Genomic DNA, 25,645 nt, shown 5'->3' on the forward strand with positions numbered 1-25,645 from the left:
CTCAGTTTCCACTGACGGAAGTCCAGCCTGAAATACCAGTACAGCTCTATATCCCCTGTAGCCATGAGAATTAGTTTCACTGATGTATTGATCATCCACACTACAAAGCAGGTGCTTGGAAGCCATAAAGCCCCTTGAAGTTGCAGAAATGTCCAAAACTGAAAGTTTTCTGTTACTTCAAGATGCTCTTAGTGCATGTATCAGAGAACTCCAGTTCCATGCTGGGGCAGAATTTTGCCTACATGAGAAAGGCAGGAGAAAGGCCACTAAAAAATTCTTATGGATTCACAGTCCTTATAAAAGCAGGATACACATTTAGCATATATACCAACCAATGCAAAAGGACCAGACCATATTTCAGGAAAATTTGCTGAATACCCTATGTGAGAGGACATCTTTCTTTCAGCACTAGTTCTGCGCACAGTGATGTACCACACCTCTGGCACAACCAAAAGTCTTAAGGCACTAATGCAATTTCTTTCAACAGAAGAATCAAGAATTAACATTAAGCGTGGAGGAGCACTAAAGGTTGTAAACTCTTAATTATTTGTCTGATAAGCCTCTTAGGCCTCCCAGCATATTACAGAAGGAGATTAGATCATCTTATTCAAGCCCACCTTTGGTGAAACTCTCTCCAGAAACAAAGCAATTATATTAAACCTAATTCAAACAGATCAGCTAACCCTTTTACATGGGGGCTTTCAGCAGTATGAGAATTACTTTTGCTACCCACCTTCACTAGCTTCCTAGCTCCTCCTAGTTAATATTAAACATATGAGTGAAGTTTCACAATTCTCTGAAACCAATTCAGAACTTCACTGTCACTTAAAAGAGCAAACCTGTCCTCTCCCCATCTTGCCACACAACTCACAAGTGTTAACTTCAAGCACAGATGGACAGGAACATATCTGGCTCTGTCACAGCAGCCAGCAATGGCACCTCTTTAAACAACAACGTATTGTTAGATCAGCTCAAGACAACTGTCACACCGCAGCCTGAAATGCATCCTTCTGGTCAAGCATCAGCCCTGTACACACACTGACCCCTGCAGAATAGTAAGTGGCTCACTTGCATAAATTTTGTTCTACAACACCCCTAACTCCTGGCAAGTATGGGGAAACCCTTCTTGAATCTACCTGCTCTGTAACATTTTGACCAATTTTTTTGCCAAATGCTTTTTCCCCAACCAGTTTTTCCCGAAACTGCTGTAAAAGATGAGCTTTTTCTCAGAGAAACATAAGTATTACTTAGCCTTAGCAATAACAAATATGAACTTTTTCTGATAATATTCATGGTTAATTACCTTTACACTTGAAAACATACACTTTAATTTCTAACTTAAATTCACCTTCCAGATGGTAGATCTTGGTTTTGTTTTCTTCAACACATACAATTTCTTTCTCCAATCAAATCACCTCTTTCTTCACAAGAATTTTCAAAATCATTAAATATTTTCAATATTTTATTAAACAACCAAGAAAGGATTATCCTCTCTAAGCACTAAAATCTTGCCTTAGATCAACCCTTTAGCATTTCTCCAGACCTCCTCTAGTTTGTTGAGCTTTTCAAGTGTATCCATCAGAACTGAAACTGCTGCTTGTACAGAGGAATATAAATACTGATAAAGAGACAATGACATCTATAGGTTTATACCTATAAAGATTGCATTAACTCTTCCGGTCCCTGCATAAGCAGCTGATACCCATCTTGCATATCTTTTCTACTGAAGTAGCCACATCCCAACTTACATTCAAGCATCATATTGCTAGGTTTTCTATTTGTTTGTTTGTTTGTCCTAAAAACTGACTTTGTTGAGGGAAATGGACAGCTCTAACAACTTAAATGCTGAAAGACTTAAAAAGCATATTAAAAAGTAGAGGCAACAGTGAATGAGAAAAGAAAGTGGTATGCCTGGTTTGTTTATGTGAGAAAGATAAAGTAAAATGACATCTATATAAGAATACATCATACAAATATCAAGCTGATTTTAATCTCTTTATTCACAATTTCTTTCCTTTATTATGAATTTATTTTAGCTAAGATAGGGAAGGCGATATTCATTGATCTAAGGAATCCTACCAGTACCTAATAAGGGAACAATCAAAGGACAAAAGCAGATTACCCAGAATCTAAGGAAATAATAACGAACTTCAGGTATTTATATATTCTCAAAGTAGTTCTGCAATATTTAGCACTCCTTACAGTAGAAAATAAATGATAAGCAACATATTATAATCAATATACATCTATTGGAATTCCATGAATACAGCTTAATAAAACATAACAACTTCCCCATTTGCAACAAAAACCATAATCAAATTCCAGCTCAGCTGCTGTTACACTGGTCAGAACATTTACAATATCTGTGAATATGTTACAAGTCAATCACAAAGTCAAAAGAGAAAGTGATCTAAGGGCATAAATATAGAGTTACCAACTACAGTAAGGCTGAGAACAGCAATTACTTTGAACAGCAGTTTCTTAACTCTTGCTCCCTTTCGGATTCTACAGTTGCCCTAATTCTGCTGGGTTCCTTGAAGATGTCCTAGGAAACTGTACTCCTTGGGCATCATGGACTCTGTTCATCTCTGTGGAAGCCCTTCATAGTTTAACTTGTACACTGTCAGCAGAATTTCAAGAGGAACTTAATTATTTACATGTTGAAAGACCCAACAGCAGTGTATCTAGGAAGATCTTATAAATAGCATGTATTTCTCCAGTTCTCTCTGGCTTTGCAGTCAGCAAAAAATACAAACAAATGAAAACAACCCGTAAGCACTGGAAAGAGCAAGTTAGACAGTTTAAACATGAGATGCTCTAAGAATGTTCGGGATGCTCTGAGAAAACATTTACAATCCTTCCTAATTCCAAAAGGAGTGATATCAAGGCATGAGGAGCAAGTTTGGCTTTCTATACACTGAAAGCCACATTGAGCACATGAAGAAGGCATACATAAAACAGTTGAAAGACAGCAAATAAACAACAAAATAGCCATAGAAATAGCGCGGAATACCAGGATGATGCAGCTCTGGCCTTCAGCAGTCACGAGCTTCTTTTTTTCATACAGACATACACATTGTTTGCAGCTTGCTTGCATCTCTGCATAGGACATGACTGCATTTTGTACTCCAAAACCCTTCACTGAATTCAAAGTACTGAGCCACATTAAAAAATTTCAGTCTGAGAATGGTAAGCAGTTTGGCACAGAATGAGAAGATACAACCATGCTGCAAAAAAAGTGAAAAGGCCTCAAGTCCTTTCAAATGTGTGTGGGAAAAAAAGATCTCCAGGCCCCAAACACAATTAGCCTGATGCTGAGCTGAGCAAGACACAACAGGACTGCATTCTAGACAGTGTTCTCTGTAGTATCTAACAGCACAGATCCAGGCCATATCATCTTTAAATAAAGCCATAAACAGCATTTAACTATCTTTAGGGAACTACAGGTTATTTAAATCCGCAGCCACAAGACCTTGTCATATCTCTGCCAGAACTGCTGACAAGTCCCAGCTTTTCTGATATCTCTTCCTCATGTAAATATCCATATGCAGTACTAAAACCATTTGTTTCTCACAGCTGAGTGAACAACTCTCACTCGAACAGATTAACAGTATTTTTACAATCCCCGGGATCATTTCTGTTGTTCTCCCTTAAACTCTACCCAGTAATTGCAAATCCACCTCACCATGGGGACACAATCAGTCCTGATTCTGTGCTACCTCTGCTGAGTGCATTCTCCTTCTTCTGCCCAGTGTTGTTCTCACTGTACCTCCAAGGATACTGGTACATTTGCCCCAGTGCTAAAACAAGAGAAGCAAGTAATCAGAAGAAATTCGACATTTTTCTGGTTTTCAAATCTAACTCTCATCCTGTGATAAATATCATTTGCCTTTTGGGTTCATAACCTATTCTTTTACATCTGACTATTAAAAGTAAGAATTTTCAGACATTGACCATTTATCCCAGAATCTGAAATCACTATATAGTGGTACTTGTTGAAAGATCACCAAGTTTCTTTTTACTTCTGGTATTATTTAACTTTGTATCTGCATAATTTACCAGCAAACATCTCATGTCCCTAGAGTACCAATAAAAATATTTCAAGTCTTTGACCAACAACTAGCCCCTGGAGAAATCAATAAAAGCAACCCCATTTGAGATACTCCTTTGGTAACAACTACATCTTGAAATCTGTCAGTTAGCTATCTAACATGTGCTTACATCACAGACAACAAACCCTCTTTAAACAGTCATGTGGGGCAACTTCAGGTATCTTAAGGAAGTGGGATGGACACATCTTTCTGCTTCATTCCAAAAATACCGTAATTTTTTATATTTCCTAGTTGTAACTTTAAAAAGCCTAAATCCCAAATGTGAAATAAGAGCTTACTGATTTCAAATACAAATTCAACAAGCAAAACGCTAAGACAAATTGGAAAGAATCAGATTAGAAACCGAATTCCATTGACTTAAGATTACATTGGCAGAAGTTATCTTGGTTAAGCTAAAAACTACATCTTATAATGATCCTTTATTTTAAAAGCTTTATTATTTTTAACTCAGCCATTTATAATGCACTTTCAGCTTTCTGTATCCTTTGTATTTAGCTAGTAACTTACATTCAGCATCAATTTCTTTTGATCTATTATATAATTGTTTTAAATTTTATATTATTATAAAAATATTTTATGAAAATGTTTTACCACTGCTTCTATATTAAGAAAGAATTTAAGAGTCTCTAGTACTGACTCAGAGAAAAGGTCCATCTGGCCTACTGTTCTTTATCCAAGAATGGCCACAAGCATTAGTAGGAAGCAGTATGGACAGGGTAAACATATATGATACTTCCCCCACTTACACACTCCCTGATTCCAAATGTTTTCTGTCTGGTGTATTTCCTGAGCCTAGTGTGGTTTGTCACATTCCATAGCAGATTTTTCTTCACAGTGTTTGCCCTGTCCTTGAACTAATCTAAACTTTTTGCAGTCACATTGTCTTTTAGTACAAAAATCCATCATTTAATACTTTCCACAAAGAATCACCTCCTTTTGCTTGGTTTGATTGTGCTTCTGAGAAGCTTCATTTGTTAGTTCCTAGTTCTTGCATTAGAAGACTGGGACAACAGTCACTCCCTGACTACACCATTATTCAAAGTATGGGTGAAAAAGAAATTTCCACAGAAGTACAATCAGGTTTTTTATTTTATTTTCCATTATTTTTCCTATTTATTTTTAATGTTTGAATTGCTTTTTCAACTGCTAATAAGCATCGAGACAATATCTTCACAGAAGCTCATGTGAGTTAATGGTCAGTTCAAAGGCCATTATTTTATAAATATAAGCAATACATATGCATTTATCTGCACTTTTAATCTCATTTTCCATTTCATTGTTCAGTTACTCACTCATGAAGTCTTTTTGTAATTCTTCACATTCTACTCTTGTCCTACCTTGAATTACTTACAGTTATCACAAACTTGTGTCATTCTTCGCTTATCCCCTTTATCAAGTCCTTTATGAATACCACTTCTTAACCAAGACTGATTCTGTGCATTGTAATTTTGCATTTCATATTTATATTAAAATGTGTTTACAGTTATACTACACTTAAGTTAACTGCATTAAGCTTTGTAAATAGGGCCTTTTAAATGTCCAGATAAACACAGTACTGCCTGGAGTCACAGTCTGTTCACACATAAGTACTTTAATCAGATAATAGCCATAATAACTTCTAATTGTTAAATTGTCAGTTAATTTTTCTCATCAGAGTAAAAATTGGTATCATCACAAATGTTGACTAAGGGACTGGTTTAAGAAGCTGTCACCTGTTAAATTTATAAACTGTCCTCATATAGGTTAAAGTTAGCTACTAAGATCTGCTTCCAAACAGTTATATAGCTTTCAATTATCAAAAAAGTTTCTTAATGAACATTTTCTTAACTCTTGAGAATATTTCTCAGTATTCAAATTTTAATATTAAAATATTTTCTTAGTATTGGCCATAAAAAAAATAGAAGAAGCTACTCTGGAAAGTTCTTAAACAATAGCAATTTATAAAACGTAACATACTTTACACCTCTTTCATCAAGAACTAGAATGACTTCATTTCCTTTAAGAAGGAAACTAAGTAAAAGTGACAGAAGGGAGCATGCAGATATTTACTATGGAATACCAATGAATGATACTTGGTTCATGCATTCTTTTTGTACAACCCTACATGCATCCAGTTTAATGACCTAAACAGCTTACATAATGGTTATTTGTGTGAAAATGTTGACGTGAGGGTCTATTATAGACAAAAATAAACCACAGCACTGCTTTTTAAAAACATACCACAAGTTTTTTCACTACTCAGAGATCTCTTGCACTATCAGTGTTTCTATTCTTAAAGCACATTTTTGAAGTGAAGCTTACAGGCAGAAATCTCTCCGTTCTGAAAAGCAAAATTCATTTGTGATATTGTGCTCTTCATATATGTAAGACCTGCTTATAAATTTCAGAATAAAAAATCCTTGCTATAATTAAATGATGATTTAGGGGGTTTTAATTGTTTTTTCAAGACAGCACAGCTTGTTACCACATTGGCCATTAACACTTTTATCAACAGCATTGATTTATTTTAAGGCTAATTTTTAACATTCTGTCAAGCAGGTTCCCACAAAGCAGTGAAGTAGGGAATTCTCATCATCATTATTATTTAACATAGCATTTCCATAATAAAATTCCAGAAAAATTTACTGAAATAAGAGTAAGACAGAAAAAAAAAAAAAAAAAAGGAAATAAAAAAAAAAAAAGCATTTAAAAAGCCTTTATTTCTTTTGTGCTGACTTAAGACTATTTCTAACCAACCTGCCAAAGCTACAGATGTATGAGGGGGAGGTGTGGAAGGCATCTGTGTGGGAAAGCACAGACAAAGCAGAGATGTTGGCAAAACCCTGTGCAAGAACAAGACTTGCAGGATACCAAAAAGCAATTTAGTTTAAAAGACTAAGGAGTCTTTATAAACCATCATTTCAATAAGCAATGACTCTCAACTTCGCTTCTAAATAAAAAACTAACATAATCAAGGAAATATGTTACAAAAAAAAAAAAAAAGGAAAAGGAAATAAGGGAAGAGACTGATTACTGCTAGCCATGTGGTAGCAGACTTCTTTTTAAAAAGCACTATCATTAAAGTAAAGGGAAAACTAAACAATTTTTTTAAATGAGCAACTAATTTAAGAAGGGATCACACTAACCAAATTAGAACAAAAAAAATCTGAATCTCTATGGGGACATCAAGGTGAACTGTTTGTAAGAAAGATTAAATAGCTTTAGTACAGCACTGTTATTAAAACATACAAAAACCATACCTGAAAATTCCTCTTAACACACAGAAAAGCATTACTTTATTCACCTACAGAGTTCAGGTTTCAACGTTTGCATTCAGAAAGCTATTAGCTACAGGGGACTGTAAATTGTCGAGGTCATCTGGAGCAATGACTCTAACATAAATGAACTTTGCTCAGCAACTGAAAATACATCTGCTTGTAGATAAGTGAGGGTTGCATGACTGCATTTGAATAAAATGAACCATGCTTTCTATCATCAGGTTTGATACTGCTATATATCATATAAATACAACAGTCCTTATGTGTCAGTGCAAGAAAACTTCTGAAAAATCTAAAAATGGTAACAATATTCTATAGTTCATTTCAGGAAAACTGTCCTCGATCATACCTAGAGCACTAAGCACGCACACCCAGACTTAAACTACTACTGGTTCACTAAAGTGCAATCCTAATATGACCCTAAAAAATAGTTTGTAACATGAACACAGAAGATGAAACAATTTTATACCCAGTTTAGCACTGAAGCACATGTGACAAAATAAGACCAAAAAGCGTAGCTGGATGTCACCTCACTTTCAGGCTGGCACACAAGCTAAGGGAATTCCCTTGATGGAACAATCTGCTGGCATGGCATCTGGAGCTGGCCACACGTATCTACCAAAAGGCTTGGCCTCCTGTACCCTGATGACTAAGTCTTTGGATAAAATTATGAAGATCTATTGTTTCAGTAAAACAGTATAAGAACGCAGTTCTGCCTCTACATTTCCTAGCATTTTTGTAATGAAAACAAGCTAACATGAGGTGAATCCCATCCTGGGAAACACATTCCACCTCAGTGAGATGTTAGAGAATCTCAGGAGAATGCCACCAACCACTGAGCTGGGAGAGGACTTTCCCAGGTGAAAAAGGAAGACAGGACAGTCAGAGGCATATCAGTACACCCCACCAGCAAAACTGGCCAAAAATGTCTATAATTCAGGTCTCACCTGGAAGTTACACAACTTGCCTCCAGAGAAGATATCACTCTACAATCAATCCATGGTTTGAATAGAGTTGAGAGGACAAAATGGAACTTTGCTCTGAAGGCAAACTGGTTGTGACCATCTAGCTTTCTTATCTAATTCTGGGCATCAGCAGAACGGGAAACAAACAGAAGCTCAGCGTCAGTCTTCTTGGTGGGGTGGGAGATGGCCAAAGGGAAGGAGGGGAAAGACTGCTGACTGCTAGAACATCCAAATACCAGATCTGGGCGCTAAAAGATAGAGGAGACCGGGAGATCTTGAGCTATGGTCCTTCACACATTAAGCCTGGAGCCTCCTTGGCTTGCACATACAAATGCAGCATGTAAAGCTACAGCTGGTATTTCAAATCCAAGTGTCTCTGCCAACCATTCATTCTGTTTATGAATCCATGCCAATTTAACTGTTTATCCAGTAGGATGGGAAAAGATGATCAGTACACTATCCTCTAAAACTGAGAGCTTTTATGTGATTTCCATAAATTCTGTATAGAACTGATTTCAGACATCACACACACAGGTGCAAGACCCATGTTCAAGTGTTTCAGGCAAAACAGGGACTCAGATCTGAATTCTGCTTTGGCTTAAAGCAACTGTGTTAACTATTCTGATTTCTCTCTGTTTCTCTTTCTCCTTTTTCCTGCCTCCTCCAACTTTTTATTAAAAATAGGTCTGCAAAATGAAACTTTTCCAATGGCAGAGACAAATAAGCAGCATAGACATATCAACCCGCATCTGAAATGAGTGTCCCATACAACAGACTATCACATACTCTGAGCACAGGAAAAGGATGGTCCTTGTTTCTCTTATGAACAACTCTGAAAGGCTCCATGTTGCACCAAAACCATTTGTGAAATTTCAGTATCTTTCAAAGTAAAAAGTATGCAGGAAGCTCTTACTACAACTGGTCAAACGCAAAAACTATGTCCACATCTATAACTATATGGCTATTAGTACAATTACCAATAATGATAGTAAGAATTTTAACAAGGTCTATCACTTTTAAGTTTTATGCTGTTTCACATATTCACATCAAGCAAGGAAATACAATTATGTGAACTTTACAAAAGCTATATGAAACCAACAGGCAAGGAATTTTTCAAAGTCTGTATTTCCATATAATCTTTTTTTCTCAATTTTTTTTTTTTATGTTCTTTTATCAAGTAAAGGACTGTTACACTTTGTGATAAAAGTTTTCCATTGGTATTTTCTATATTATTCTAGATTTACAACATGTCTGTTATTATTCAGGAAATCCACTATATAGCCACTGAAATTCTACAGTGCCTAGAATATATGCCTGTCACTAAAGCTAAAAAAAAAAAAAAAAAAAAAAGTATAAAAAGCATGCATTTGACTTACTTTAAAATCGTTACCAGTCCACCTTGCAGAATGGGAAAGGAGACAATACTGTTGAACTCCTTTGGGTCTTTTTAGCACAGACATCTACAAAATCTTTAATATCTTTAAGCTCACTGATAAATCATCACAAATGCAATCAAAATAAGAGAAAATTAGAACAAATCAACAAAGAGTCAACAAGTAGCTAAACTTTCCCTGTTTCCATTCCTGAAAAACTGTTTTCCTGTTTCAGCACATTTATATTCCAATCACAAGAAGCTGAGCTCCCAAAATTTCCATTTAGTACAACAAGCTTTACAGCATGACTAACCAGGAGTAAAGAAGTGAACGTGGAGTGGCCAGTCGGATACTCTTCCTTCTAAACAAAGAATAATATCGTGTGGGTGTCATCTTGATATCTAAAAATGTTAATTGTGGTATTTTACAGCATTTTAATTCCAGCAAAATCCTTACTGCAGATACACTTACATCAGGAAAAGTACTGCTGCCTGAATAATCTTTTATGTTTGGGGCACATGTAAAACTATGCTGCAAATAAAATTTGCCACTGTCCTAGGTGTGATTTTTGTGACTCCACCAAAGAAAACCTGCCAGAAGTTTTCTAGCACAACTCTGAAGTGATTTCTTGCTCACACTTATAAACCTATTAAGGAAGTGGTAGCTCCCAAGATATTTAGGGCTTTATGGGTCAAAGTAACAACTTTAAATGTCTCTTGGAAACAGGTGGACGTACTATACATATAGACCACAGAGCATGGTGCATTCCTAAATTCCATATCTAACCCTGGAATCTTCTAGAATTCACTTCTTATCCATGAACTTTTCTCCGAAAAGCACAGGTTTAATCTGAAAACAAAAACTAATGAAAGGTTGGGGTTTTTTTTTTAGCTTCTCTGGGAACCTGAAAAACTGTTTAAAAATTAAGCCTGAGTGTGAAGAGATCCTGGAAAAATTGTGACTTACTGGTTGATCTCTGCCAGCGCATTCTGGACTCCATGGTTACAAGGATTTCAAAACCTGTCCATTGCTTCCTCTGGAATTTAGCACTGGCTGAAGCAAAATGCACTAGTATTTAATATCTTTTCTCTCTACGCCTTTGCCGTACTTGCTTTATAAACTTCCCTACCAGCAGTTAGTTGGGTTAACTAAGCATTTCTCCTGATGTCTGCTACAAAGGCAGGCAACCAAGGATGACGAAAGATAGGATAACAACAGGAAGAGACAGAAGGATTTCTCAGTAGTCTGTGTTGCATGAGCACACAGCAATGAAAGTAGACAGCAATGGAAGTAAGCCAATAAAAAGGACTAAAAATTGTCCATTTCTTTTGAAGAACACAATGGTGGAGAAGTTTGTCCTGATCCAGTGGTACTGGCAGAAAAGTTGGTGGGAGCAGTGCTGCTAGAGAGAGGAATGAAAAGCTCACTACTTAAAAGACCCATCAGTCACACTGGTATTGAGCAGAGTGGAAAGATGAGAGTGAAGAAAGTTTCATGAAGGTAGAATACATGAGAGCTACAGCCAAATGTAAGGACTTTTATCACACAAATTAGTTCCACTGAGCTTCCAACTCCACCAGCCCATCTATAACATTATATGGACTTTCTCACATAACTATTAAGCACTTGTTAGCTATCAGTACTCCAGCAAATTGCTTTTACATGTTACTTGGGAAAGCAGCTGTTGATTAGCTTTCTGGAATAAAATTCAAAACCCACAAACTAGCAAGATTAGACCATTGAATTTATAAAATATCTTTCCTATTACTGGAGGTATATGGGTCGAAGAATGCAATCCTAAAAGGGAAGTTTAATTACCAAAATACAGCCTAGAGAACAAATGCTTATAATAGGTAAGATAGTAAGAGCAAGAGATTTTAGATGTAAACTTTCTTCTCACACTGCAAAGAGAAAATACTCCTTTGGCTTAGTTTAGGATAATTTTGAGAAAGATGAGGTGGTCAAAAAAGTAACAAAGTGCTGAATGATTACCAGTGTGTTCAGGTTAAATTAACTGGAATGAAAAACAAAAGCATATTAATATTGCATTTGCTTCCATTTCCAAAGGAATAGTTTGAGAAGTTGAGCAAATTGGATAGTAAAATCAGGTGAAAGGATAAACCTTTCAGAATTTCTCTTCAGACATTAAAAATATTTTTTTCTAGAACCTCCATCCAAAGTAGAGTCAAAATCTCAAAAGAAAGCCTCCATATCCAACATCATAAATATCCATTTCAAAAAAAGATATTAGGAGTAACAAATGAAACTAGAAGGGGAAAAAAAAAAAAAGTTAAAAACTGCAACTTGGAGACTAGAAAGTGAAGCAAGAAGGTTAGTGTGACAAAATAGAGTTAGATAAGTATATGTAAGCAAGAAATTACAACGCCTCTAATTATGCAAGTAAACATAAAAAAGATAGCTAATGGAGTTTAGAAAGGCAATTATCAAACAGGAAGTGAAGTTAAAATGCAGATTTTTATGTGCCCAAATTGAAAGAAGCTGGAAATAACTAACCTAGAGCTGTGAATAAATTCCTGACACTCTGAAATCACAAATCTTGTAACAAGGACTATTAAGAACCTATCAAATCAGGCATGGCAACCACAGAGAAGTATGAAATAAAAAGGTTTATGTATTAAGTTAGAAAATATGGGGATTGATCTAAGAACTGTAAATTCAGAGATAGGTAAAAGATCAGCTGATTGCACAAATAATTCAACAAGCTGTGCTGACAGCAGAGTGATGCTGGAAGACTCCCAAGAGGAACTACCTTAAGGGCCTTATTGGGGTTAATTTTATGAAATAATTTTATTAATGAGATATGGCTGTAAAACAGATTATTTATGAAAAATTTGATTGGGTTTGATGTCTGGAGTAACATGATGGAATTTAATATTACTTGATGCAAAAATATGCTTTTCAGATGATTTCTGCTGCAAGTTGTAAGTCTGATAGTTGGAAAGAGGTGTACTTGCATATTTGAACCAATCACAGTGACTGCAGGCCTCCTAAATGGCCCTGAAGAAAAGCAAATACAATCCTGAAATTAATCAGGCAAGGTATTTTTAAAATCTCACTTACAGGAGAGTGAAAAACACTCCTGTCCTTTGTACTCAAAAGAAGTGAGTTCCCACCAGAACAGGTAGAGGCAGGACTTTGTGAAATAGTGAGTCTTCTTCACAGGCACATGAAAACTACTTACTTGTTCAGCACCATATAGCAAAATCTAAGAATGACATCTCTAAACATGCAATGGAGGTAGAAGTGCCATGAAAACAAAAAGACAATGCTTGCACATAAATAGACATAGCCCTGCCATGAAGAAATTTATTGCGGAAATTGGATGAGGCTTTTAACCTCCAGCAGGTGAAATTATGAATCAACCAACAAAAAAAATGGGTTAAAGCCCTGCCTGGATTAACATGGAGCTTGACATGGTTTTTGAGAATTTGTATGATATGCTTGTCCAGTAGAGAGAGGACTAGATCTGATGACTCTAGACACCCCGTCTTGTACTGCTTCCTATGTTCCCAAGTTACCACTAATAAAATTTGCACACATACATAACAACAACCAGCAGCCATACCATTCAGCTGTTCTAGTATTTTCATTATAACTTTAAAGCCCAAAGGCCCTCAGCACCATTATCGCCATTTTGTAGAAAGGGAAAACAAAGTGATGTAGCTTGCCAGAGTCAGTGAAGAATGACATCGGCAAAGTTAGGAATAAAGAGCAGAGCTCCCAAATCCAGGTGTAATGAGCTGTATTGCCCTGTCTTGGTACAAACCAATGATGGTTGATCCATGCATTCAATTGTGTCTAAGAGAAATTGTCTGACAAGCAAGAAACACCTAAAGCAACACCTGGTTAGACACTGAAGGTCAAAAATCACAAGGCTTTCAAGATCAAGCTCAAAACATGCATGACAAGATTTCTGTGACAAAGTGATGATGACAGTTGAGGACCCAACTCAGTGGCCCTTACAACGTAATTTTCCTAACTGGAGTGAGTCAAAGTGCTCATTCAACAGGAAACGCTTCCTGAAAACCCCTCTCTTCTGTCCAGTCAGTCCTTGAAAACTGATAAGAAATACAACTGAGCAAATGGTCCCGTTTCTGTGCAGTATACATCACAGAACACAAACCAAACACAGTGCAGGATGCACAGGTGAATGAATGACAGATCCACAGGATACATTTTAACAGCCAGCTTTGTTAGTTTTACAGAGAGGAACTGTGTGCCTCAGATGACAACCCTCTCATTTTATTTGGAATTGCTATCAGTAAAGGTTGTGTTGCAAAATATAAACAAATTGCTAACATGGAGAAGATTTCCTTGGAGTGCCCAAGGTCCTCAAGCTGCTCTGGACCATAGGAATACCTTTTCCTACACACACGAGCCTACCAGCTAACTCCTAAGTCTCATTTATACCTGTGGGATATACTCAATTCCCAAATCTCATTTATACATCTGGCATATAGTTATACACTGCTCCCAAAGCAACAGCAACCGGCACAACAACATTTCTGGCTACCTGTTTTCACTCCTCTCTCTCCCTCACTCTGACACACACACACACTACCTTCTGCTGATCCACACTCAAAAATCATGGCAAAAGTCAGATCCCACATCCGACAGATGCAGTATGTCATCCCCAAAAGTTCAGACCCGGCGTATCAGATGTGATAGCTCCCAAAGTTAGCTTAGTTACCCTCTGTTAACATTTGGAGACTCTATCAGTTGTAGCCTGGCGCACTGGTTATGCACCAAGATTCCCTGTCAGGGGTCTCTGACCGGGCTAATTTTGCATGTGGCAATAACCACCTAATCAATCCATGTCTTTCTAAATCCTAATGGAGCACCTGCACATCCAGACATTAATCTTCCATCTGACATCCTCCACAAACATAAATTACAAGTTTAGTGCACACACTAGACAAGTCTCAGTGACCTCTTGGCAGGGCAAACAGAGGTCATGCAACAATCTGATTTTCAGTACCCACTATTTCCACCCTTCCACTTTCTGAATCTTAAAGCCTGTAGTTGTAGTTAGTATCACTCTGTGGGCTCACAGGAATGCAACTTCGAAGCGACGACGAGTTCCAAAGCAAGATAACATAAGTAATGTTTCTATTAGCAAGTACTGCAGCAAAATAGGAGATCTCTATAATGAAATGGCTTGAGGACATAAAGTCCGTATTTTACAGCAGGGGGTAGTAGCTATGGTCTAGCTCTACTCTGGTCCAGTAGACTGGATACACTTTGGTTATTGGAGTACATCATTCAGTTTATTTTCATCCGGAATGAATCCACTTTGCATGCACCAAGACAATCCTGCAATGCCAATGAAAGTGTGGCAGGATGCTCAGTAGATTCACTTGAAAACTAACATGCCAGTGGAGCCAAAATCATCTCGCTCTTGACTAATACCTGTTCTGTCAATTGTCACGGCCATGCAAGAACACTCATATACATAAGGAATATCTGTCAAACCCCAGTTACCTTTGCACCTCAGCCACTTGAAAAATTTGCCACTCAAGACTCAGAAGGGCTTCCTGGTTTCTAACAGAAAGGCTGGGAAGATAATCAGAAGTCATGAATGAAGCCTGTTGATATCAGAGAGGATCTAGGGTCAGATGCCTAATTAATAATCCTTTTTTACCCTAATTCTGTAAAGTCAACCCAGCTATGAATAACCAAGGAAACAATGGGTTGGTCACTGCTTCGTAGGGCTGAGCCATAGCTGTGATTAGAAATGGCACAAGGTACTAAGCTCACTGATGGACTCATTGATGACACCATCATGGCTCTGTCACTGGTCATTAATGCAGACTTACGGAAGGTACCTACCAAACACAGTCTTCCCCTGGCTAAGATCCTTCCCATTTCCTGCTACTGGCATACCAGAGCCTTCCTGACCCTGTCACTGGATTTGGGTCACAACAGTTAGCATTTCCTGATGGACTTAACTTTCACAAACTCATTTAATCCTTCTTTTAATGTATTTTATACTTCTAGACTTCACCGTCTGCTATATTAATGAGTTTCACAGTTTGATTATATTCCACATATTTGTTTTTCTTTTATCCATTTTCAGTATAGGCTGATCATTTAATCTCCAATCTCTCAATACTGTCAGAGCCTTCTATGTCTGCTTGACACCTTCACTGATAATGCCTCTTCATTTTCTATCACCACCAAGCTTTTTTGAGCCTTTCATCCAGTTCATTTCTGTTGAAAAGGAACCTGATTGATAACTGGACTTCTCAATTCAAGACAGCATGCCCGCTATAATCTGAGCTGGAAACACACACTGCACAGAAAGTAATGCCAAACAAAGGGCAATGCCAAACAAGTGACCTCATTCCACACCTGCTGCCCTTGTCCTTGTCCTATCTACAGCTCTCCTGGCACAGCCAAAGAAAACCTTTGGCCACTTCCTTTGTGCTCACAACACTGCAGCCAAGGACAGCCCAGCCCACACCAGAGCAGGTCTCTCTGCTGAGGAGGCAATAAAACATGAGAGGTGAGATAGAGGCACCTTCTCAGATCCTCTGAATCATTCATTTCCCATCAGTGGTCCCTGAAGGAACAGCACTACGAGTGGCTCCAGCTCTGCAACAAAATGGTAGCCAATATCATTCAAGATAAAAGGTGACAAAGTGTCTTTGTCCCACTAGTTCAAAAGAGAAGGGAGCAGGATCCCTGCTCAGTATTGGTATGCTGAGGCACAACCTGAAGACACTCACACCTTTCCCTGATGCAGACTCTGGGTCTTGCCACAGCTTCCCTGTAAGCCAAACCTTCCCTTTTCCCCCAAAGACCACCTCTGCTGTGCCAAAACCCACACCAGCCACACTATCCTCCTCAGCTGCTTACCTACTCACTGTTCTGGAAACGGAACAGCTACTCAGTTATGCCAAAACCTATAAAAATCAGTTAAGCCCGGCAACATACATCACATACTCTGGAGTATATTTCTCCTCTTAAGGCTGGAAAAGGGCTGGACTGGCCAAACTAGGTAGGGGTTTGCTATACCATCATTTCCTAGTGAAGAAAGGGGGAAGCCAATATAAAGCAGGGGCGCAGCAGAAGTGAAGCTCAAAAAGGCTGAAAACAACCAGCCTTGAAGTTCAAAATTACCACCTCTCAAATGACACTTTCCTCAGATTAGACTTTTCCAAAGTACAGTATTTAATCAAAAGGACTGAGGTTCAGACTGCCTCTATTTGCTACCTTTGGCTTGCTTAGTGAAATATTCAGTATCTGCCCCTTCATACATCATCTTTATGGGGGGCTGAACAGGGTCACTAACTACCAGCTGATAAAAGACAGGAGAGAAGAAATGAAGGCAAATCTGAAAAAAAAAAAACAAACAAACAAACAAACAAAAAAAAACAAACAACAACAAAAAAAACACAGCCCTTCAGTTTTCCATTAAAATATTGTGGTTGCTAACAGTGAGACTATGTTAGTGTGAGCCAGAGAAAGAACCTTTCAAAAAAGTACACAAACATTTCTGTAAATGAATCATTATTTGAGTAATACTGAGAGCAGAAAGGGTTAGAAAGCAATACTTGTGTCACCCTAATCTGCTTTTTGGAAAAGTAAACTCTTATCCTCCAAGACCTTTGTAGACACAAGCAGAAACATCACATGCAGACTTTTGCTACTTCCCCTCTTGTGTTAGGATGGTTAAAAAGTTTAATCACTACTCTTACTACAGTGCTGGCTTTGTCACAACTAATGTATCTACTGACAGGCTGAGGAAATCACAGACATATGTGTTAACATGCAAAAAAAAATAACTGAGTGCCACAGAGGACCAGATACCCCCGCTGTCAACGTCAATGAAGTCTGTGAGCATCACAGGGGTGAGGGACCCAAATCTCCAGGGATCAAGATTAAAGACGGTATTAGCGTTAGAAGAAGCAGAGCATCTTGTTCTTCAGCAGGAGGTTTACTGCCTAAGATGCTGCCCTAGCAACTGATGCACAGTACAAAAGCATCAGATAAGACAGAATTAAAAGCTGAAGTGATAAGCAGGTAATGGACAATATAGGAAAACAAGGATATTAAAAATTACCTTTTCCTTGCAAACATTTAACTACTCAAGTATCTCTGAAGGTGCTAACTCCTGGTTCTCAACTTTTTGGCTAATTAATTTATTCTCATTCTAAAAGCTTCATTTTAATTAGCTTCCAAGTTGAGCTACTATGAAGAGGTTTTATTTTTGTTCTCTCTTTACTATATGCAAAAAACACTGGCTTCAAAAGTATGTACTCGTTAAAAATAATGAGTGATTTTGATATTGCTTAAATACATTCAAGTGACACAGGAAAAATAAGTTGTTGGGTTTTTGTCATGATTTAGTTGCTCAGTACCACAACAGAAAAAGACATATATTTAAACCTCAGAAGCCTTTCAAGTTGATTAAGTCTTGAAGTTACTGGTGTTTAAAGAGAGACTCAAGTCGTTCAGTCAGATGACAGATGCTTACAACAGTTGCCACAAAACATTTTATAGTTGTCCTCATTACAGCTGAGAATTCTTCATTCCATAAACTACAGTACAAAGAGGCATGTGCAATACAGTCAATGCTGCAGCAAAATGTGAAAACAGCATAACTGTGAATTTATTGTTCACATTTACATAGCTGTTTTAGCCTTCAATTAGGATGTTCAGAGTTTTAAATAAGTATATATTGACCTAGAGGTTTACTTCTCTGTCCGTAACACGTGCAGCTGTTAACAAGATATGGCAATTACTGTGGATTAAAAATTAAGTCCATAAAACGTTATGTTACATATTTGAAGATTATGTAGTAGTTTCTTAAATTACTGATGCGTTTCATATAAACCTTGCCTTGCAATATGAATGTTGTATCACAAATAGAAGATGAAACAAGTAAGACAGAAATTTCTAACTTTTTCTTTCATATCTCCTACCTAGTTGTTTCTATTTTATCTTTTTTTTTAAGCAGAAAAAGCCCAAGAGGTATTTTTCTAGACTGGACTGAACGTTTTGATCATCAAGAAATAGAGCATTCTTTACTGAATTAAAGTGTATCTCATGTAAAGCAACCCATCAACCCAAACAGAGGTTTAACCAAATACAGGTTCAACTTAAAATTTACCAGTGCAGTAACATAAATGAATACAAGGGCCTTTGATTTTGGAATACAGTGACACTGTTCTAATGTATCACAAATACATGTTTTAATTATTTCTCTGTAATGCTCCGCTTTGGTGCTTTTTCCTAAGGAGAAACATGATAGTGTGTATCAAAATATTTAGGTTACCATTCGATTCAATCCTACTTAAAGTCTACAGTTTTGCAACCAGTTTACAATTAGCATTCATTTCTCATGCATGAGTTGACCCACTTACACAATGCAGTAAATCCATGCCTTTGGGGATTTTTCTGGATGGCTTGTTTTACTTCCACCACACAACTCATTTTATTTTGTCAATATAGTGAGCAAGGTTACAGTCATCTTGTCAAATTTATTTATGTAAATTAGAATCAGAAAGACTGTACTATTCCCTGTGGAACTTCACTGAAAACTTTTCAAAACTTTGAGATATATTTTAACATTATAAAGGCTCTGTAACTTTTGTAATCAATTAATTTCATATGAAAGCAGTGATACAGAAGACAATAAACAATAGTTAAGCAATTTCTTCTATAAAATTGTAAAAGACTTCTGAAAGACTAGGAAAAAAAACATAATAAACCACAATAATATATATGTCATTATATTTGCTAAAAAATGAGGGAAAAGAGTTTTTTCTAACCAAGCCTATAGCATAAAGCCATATGGAATAAGACCATTTAAGAGGCAGCTATGTAGGCATCACATCTGCTTGCTTTGACTACCAGAGATCCACTTAACCTAAAATATTTCCCCCCCTACATCTCTGAGGACAGTTCCAACTTCACATTTGCAAGGCTTCAAGGTCACTTATCCATCCTCACTGGAGAGCTGATGAAAGGGAGTCTTCCCAAGCAGAAATTGTTCCAAGGTCATGTGCCATTCAAGTCCAAATAGTCTTGTGTCTGACAGACAGGCGCTTCCATTTTATACAGTTTGCTGATGTGGTGTTTCTCTTACACATTAGCTTACCAGAACTTCAGTATAGATTTGGGGTTAGTGTTTCATTGGACTTAACCAAATGCCTATCTGAATTTACGCATCTAATGCTATTATAGGCAGTATGGGATATAATAGCACAAACAACTCACTAATGCCCATTATAAATCCCTATTCTTAATGCTAACAGTTTTTCCAAATGCAGTTGTCTCTCTTGGGCAGTGATTTGTTTTCCAGCTTCTCAATGGTAAAATGCTCCTGTTATTTCTAGTGAAGAGTTATGCATCTTTCCACCTGTGTTACAAAAGAAGGAGTCTTCTAACAGGGTCACTGATAGACTCTAATGCTTTTGCTGCTTTAGACCAGGAAGCTGATCTTCAGCAGGTGAAGAATGTCACCATGTTAGGGATATCTGTTTTACTACCCTCACGGAATATGACCTAATATGACTGAGTTATACATTGCTGTAAATTGAAAGTCCATCTGCTCAGTAGAACTTTTCCAGTAGCTAAAGTCGACTAAATTATTCAATTCCACCTTTACTGACAGATTCATATATAATAATTGTAATGAGTATCTGACATTCCAAAAAGTATCCTTCAACTTGGCATTTTGAGGACTAAAAATACTGTTTCTTCCCACACCTTGGGAGCTATTGTCATGTATATCACAAAGATTAAGAAAAGTAGATCAACAAAGAGAATCTGAAAAAGTTATGGGGACAGAAAAAGAAGTCAGTACCCCCCCCAAATGAATCACGAACACACTGCTCTGGATTCTGAGAGATCTTTTCCTCCACAGCAAACAACTGTAAAATTCCATAGCAAAGGTTATGCTTCCCTCTAACGAAAGGCTGACATAGAAAATAATGTTTTATTCAAGGTGCTACTTACTGGATTAGCATGAATACTTGAATGTCTGTGCTCTAGTTCTTCACATAAATGAGGACCGCATAAAGGGGATTCCAATACCTCACCATTTCTTAGACAACTCTAAAAACAATTTAATTCAATACAGTTAAAGAAGTGAGAAAGAACCTTTGAGGAGAACTCCACAACAAAGTTAGAGGTTGTTTTTACATTTTATGGTGTGTGGAATATTACAAAGCTGAATGGTTGGTGACCATTGTTCTACACAGGGATCAAATTAGGAAGAAATGGACAAAGCAGCACACCATTAAATAATTTAAGACTTTTTACTGAAGGTAAGGAATTCATATACATAGGGGCTAATTTAACACTGTCTTTTTCTAACTTTGCATTATACTTTGATAATGTTAATTAAAGAAATATTTTTCTTGTTTAAGTAGGATACACATTGAGGTCTGAAATGCATTCTCAGAGGTTTCCAGCTGCTCACTTAGCACAAGTTCTACCTAATACATTACTCACATTTCCTTAGAGTCATCGTTTCTTAAGCATGTGTTCAGTCATTTCACAAATTTCTGAAAGCTGTACAGTATATAAAAGCTATATAGAAGTCTGCAAAAACTACTCATAGTAATTGAAAATTAATGTGACTCTTTTTCTAAGTCATTTCTAAAGTATTTATTAGGACTCTACATTTTAATGCAGAATTACTTCTCCATGCTCAAAACGAGAAGTCAAAAAACTTCAACATAGAAGTATTAGAAAGCCAAAGGACCTGGGGCTTCTCCGAATTTCCATTTGTATGTATCTTTACAAAGCAAGATTAGAAGATAAATCCAGAAAAGGGACAAGGTTGGACATGAATCTATGCACGTACGTTCACTGCACCGGAGCACAGTAGGAACTCCACCTTTTCACAGAGATACACTTTCATTAGCAATAGAAATTACATATTCAACCTCCTAGTTTTTGCCAGAAAAAAAATGGTCTTGAATGCAATTGATGGATGCTTAATCACATGAGTTATACGCAGCATATTTGAAATGCAGGTCTGCGGAGTTAAGCCTACAGCATACCAAATAATTAATGCTTTTTTATGTTCGTGTTAAACTTTCAGAGGAACCAATGGGAGCAGAAGGCAATCGGTAACACGGCACACTGAGCCTTCCACACTTGCTACAGGCATGCAGCACTTCATACACTGGTCAGCAAGTGCTATTCAGTCTTTGTTAGTAGACAAAGATGTTACATATGATTAAATGCATATTTTCCAAATGAAATAACAACAACAAAAAATTCATACCTAGGAACATAAAGACAGTCAGATAAAGTGTGAATCATCAGAAGCAGTGAAAATCCCAGAATTTCCTGGAACAATATAAGCTCTTTTTGTATGTGATTTAACATGCTTACCCAGTCTCTTCGTTGATGTGCCATGGTTGGTTTTGTGAAATGTAGACATTGATGTTGCTGTCAACTTTCCTTGTTCCCTTTCATGCTATTCTTCTCCTTCACTTGAATTCAATGGAGGGAAAAAAGCCCTTAAAGACAAGTATATGCAGGCTTTATGCTGTGAATCCTACAAATGGAGCTCCGGGCCTTGTTGTTAACATCTTCTCCTGCCAATTTTTTCTACAATCTGTTTTGGCAATTTAAGAGACCATTTTATGTTTGAGTAAGTAAACAGGTTGAGCAACTGTGCCAATAGTTTCCAAATACAGAGCCATAGCTCAAAGTCTGTTAGGGACAGTTTCTAATTTCAGATGTGCACAAGTACAGTCACAATGTCATTTGTTTCCTCCTTTAGTTGCTACATGAAGAGATATATATATATCACATCTGAGGTAGTACCCAACTCCTTATAATTTTTGTCTTTCTCCAGAAAACAGGTGTTTAGTTGATACAGATTATGGGGGAAATCCTGTCTTCTGCCACTTCCCCTGAAGCTGTATAAATTTAACTGGCGGTAGAATGTGACCCTTGATACTTCAAAAAAAACATGCACTGTATTTTATTAGAGACAATAAATTCTCATTCATATCCACTTAACTGCTTTTGAGAATGCTACAAGATTTTCATGCTCTCTCTCTGCACCCAGTACAGGCTTTACTAACTTCAGAGAGGAGTTCAACTCCTGCTGTATGGGGGAGACACCCCCATCACCCAGGGGTGATCCAGTGACATCTTTACTAACTCTTCTGTTCTTCCTAACTTAAGGTCTTCACCAAATAGGATAGCCTGGAAATATGCTTTGTAATTCAGATTTAATCTGTTTTCTCATTTTCCTTTGTTACCTTAAGGTATAGCTTTCATTTCATATAAAATCCAAACCTCCTGGAAAACAAGTCACACACATATAAATGAACTGCAGGACTCCATTTTGCTAGCTCTCAAAGGGAAGAAGGGCACAGATGTGCACTGCTTCTTGCTCCCACATGAATTAAGTTCATAACAGCATGAATATCGAGTGAGAAATGCCTACACGGGCTCCCAGTGTAATAAGGACAACCACTGTGACAGCTTCCATGCACCCTTCCAGCCATACAACCAAGCCAGCAACCTCTACTATCCAAGCACTGGCCTTTATCTTAATGAAAGCTTCTCATTCCATCAATTTGTATGGGCACCTGTTTTGCTTTATGCTTTGCAGACATTTACCAGGACCAGATTTAATAAAGAGCAACTTACTGCACATAGGATAAAAAATGCTTCAAACCATATAACTAGACATAAAAATGCAGTGGCAGTAAGTTGCAGCTCATTGCTGCAAATTGCTGAAAGTGTTCCATTTCCCCAAAGGAAGTATTATTAGATTGAGTTGTCACTTCTTCATTTAGCCATGTGTCATAATAGATCAGTAAGTAGACTTTTGCCATCATCTTTAATTATTCTGTTTCTTTTGCCACATTAACTTTTTCCTTGTGAAATCAGTTTACAGTTAGCTTATTGACGCAATCACCTATAAAAATACATGGTATTTTCTTCATTTAGAGAATATTTGCATTCATATTGAAAAGTCTCTCAAAGTTCAAAATGGACAAAAACCACTGCAAGATCTTCTAACAGAATTAACATATTTTGCTGTGTGAACAGCATAAATTGTGTGGGTATTAACTACATATTCAATGCCAAGAAACAGTGACATCTGCAGCAGTAGTGATGGAAATTTTACATTTGGAATAACTGAAAAAATACTAATAAACTCTTATAATACTTATAAACATATGTACTTTTTGTAATACTTATAAACATTTTCACACCTATTCATTCATAAAATTTATTTTAAAATTAAAATGCCTGCTCAGCCATGCAAAGGGTGATAAAAATCCTGCAGACTCATGAGTAAAAATAGCTGCTTAGTTTATACAGCCTTCCCTACATCAGTCTAGACTAGCATGCCAGCACATGTGGTTTCTGGCTTTCAAGCTAACTCAATGCAAAGAAGCTGTTAAGTTGTACTTTGGGGTAGCTGAACCTGAATGTCCCAGAAAAGCTTCTTAATTCTTTCTAACAAGCATTTTGTACATCTGCAGAATTAGGCTTTTAATGCTAACAAACATGAGACACTGGGATAAATTTCATTCTTCTCTAAGAAACTCCATTCTGGTCCTGATACATCCATTGAGCCACAATATAAATTCCACGAGTTTGGCCTATGTCTTCAGAGGCAGGATTGCTCGTAGCAAAATAGCAACCGAAATCCAACCCCCTCCACCAACCCACTCCCACTCCTCCCACTATCTTTTTTCCTCACAAGCTTTATATTGATAGCGTAAGAGGTTCTTTAAAAAGTCAGAGCACTGTACTAATATTCATGTATGCTGCAAAACTTAGGACAAAAAGACAGTATTTTACAAAGATTTCTGCTAAATAACATCTATTAGCACTAGTTTTATTTTGTTATTTATCTTTATCACTTAGCTGTGCTCACTTACCCCTTCAACGAAGTTGTTACAATTTTGTTTCAGTCTCTTTGAGAAGTTTCTAACACTTCAAGGTGAAATCAAAACAAAACTGAAAATTAAATATATATATTAGTATTCTGCCATTATTCTATTCATGAAAAGTAAAATAATTTTGGAATTAGTAAAGTGCTTACCTTTCAGTGTCTTGAAATCTTAGTTAGATCCTTAGTCCATGATGTATACTGTTTATCTGATAAATACAGAAACTGCTCTGTGTAGAATGCATTTCTATAGTATAGGAGTTTTCTAATTAGATTCAGGTTGTGGCCTATTCAGAATTATCTTTCTAGGGTTTAATGCTATAAATCAAATTATTATTTTATCATAAGCTTAACTGAAATGCAACTTCTTTCATCATGCACACTTTAAAATTCCATTTTACACTTCAAGATTAATTATTTCTAATAGAGTCCATGACTTGGAATCTCTGTCAGCTACATACCTCAAGAAAAGAGAACAACTCTGTATTGTTAAGACTGAATGGAACAACTCTGTATTGTTAAGACTGGATGGAACAAATCTATATTGTTAAGACTGGGTGGTTAGGAACAAAGAGACAGGAGCGGTACATCAAATCACCAAGAAAAAAAATCTGAAGAAAATAAAAACACTTTTCATACTTAAAAAGGTATTTCTGGGTCTGAAAAGGCAGGTAGATACCTTTGGTTCAGGAGCCAGATGTCATCATAAATTGTGCAACAAGGTTTTCTGCTAGAAGAGAAACCCCCTTGTCCCACTCAAAAACAGAGATGGGAAGAAAACTCTCCCATTTCACAAATTACTTCTTTGTTTTTATTTTCCCCCTTTCCCACAACAGAAAACCCAATATGCTTTGAACAAGAGAGAGAGAAAGAGTATGCAAGTGAGCTGTGTCATACTACTCAACATTCTGATGTTCAGGGTAATGGGCTTGGGAGATCCAATTAAATTTCTTGGTATGCCAATATCCAAAACTGAGTACCACAGGCCTGCTGTAGGGTACTCCTCCCAACCTCTCCTACCACAGCAGAC

General features: G+C 37.0%; 1 protein-coding gene across 3 annotated transcripts in view; it reads right to left on the minus strand.

The window, feature by feature from the left end:
* Nucleotides 1-25,645, minus strand: part of NEBL (nebulette) — a 266,943-nt gene that overhangs the window by 116,838 nt on the left and 124,460 nt on the right. Inside the window, exons 1-2 of one of the 3 annotated variants that reach the window (XM_032991533.2) lie at nucleotides 22,083-22,170; nucleotides 20,694-20,792 (exon numbers count right to left, since the gene is read on the minus strand). The exons of the other annotated variants lie outside the window; for them this stretch is intronic. Coding sequence (XP_032847424.1) covers nucleotides 20,694-20,704 — 11 coding nt within the window. The 5' untranslated portion in view covers nucleotides 20,705-20,792; nucleotides 22,083-22,170. Of the gene's footprint in view, nucleotides 1-20,693; nucleotides 20,793-22,082; nucleotides 22,171-25,645 lie in introns of those variants that run through there. 3 annotated transcript variants of the gene reach the window in all.

The sequence above is a fragment of the Tyto alba genome, unplaced genomic scaffold (genome assembly GCF_018691265.1).
Source record: "Tyto alba isolate M040663 unplaced genomic scaffold, T.alba_DEE_v4.0 Super-Scaffold_38, whole genome shotgun sequence".
Lineage (NCBI taxonomy): Eukaryota > Metazoa > Chordata > Aves > Strigiformes > Tytonidae > Tyto > Tyto alba.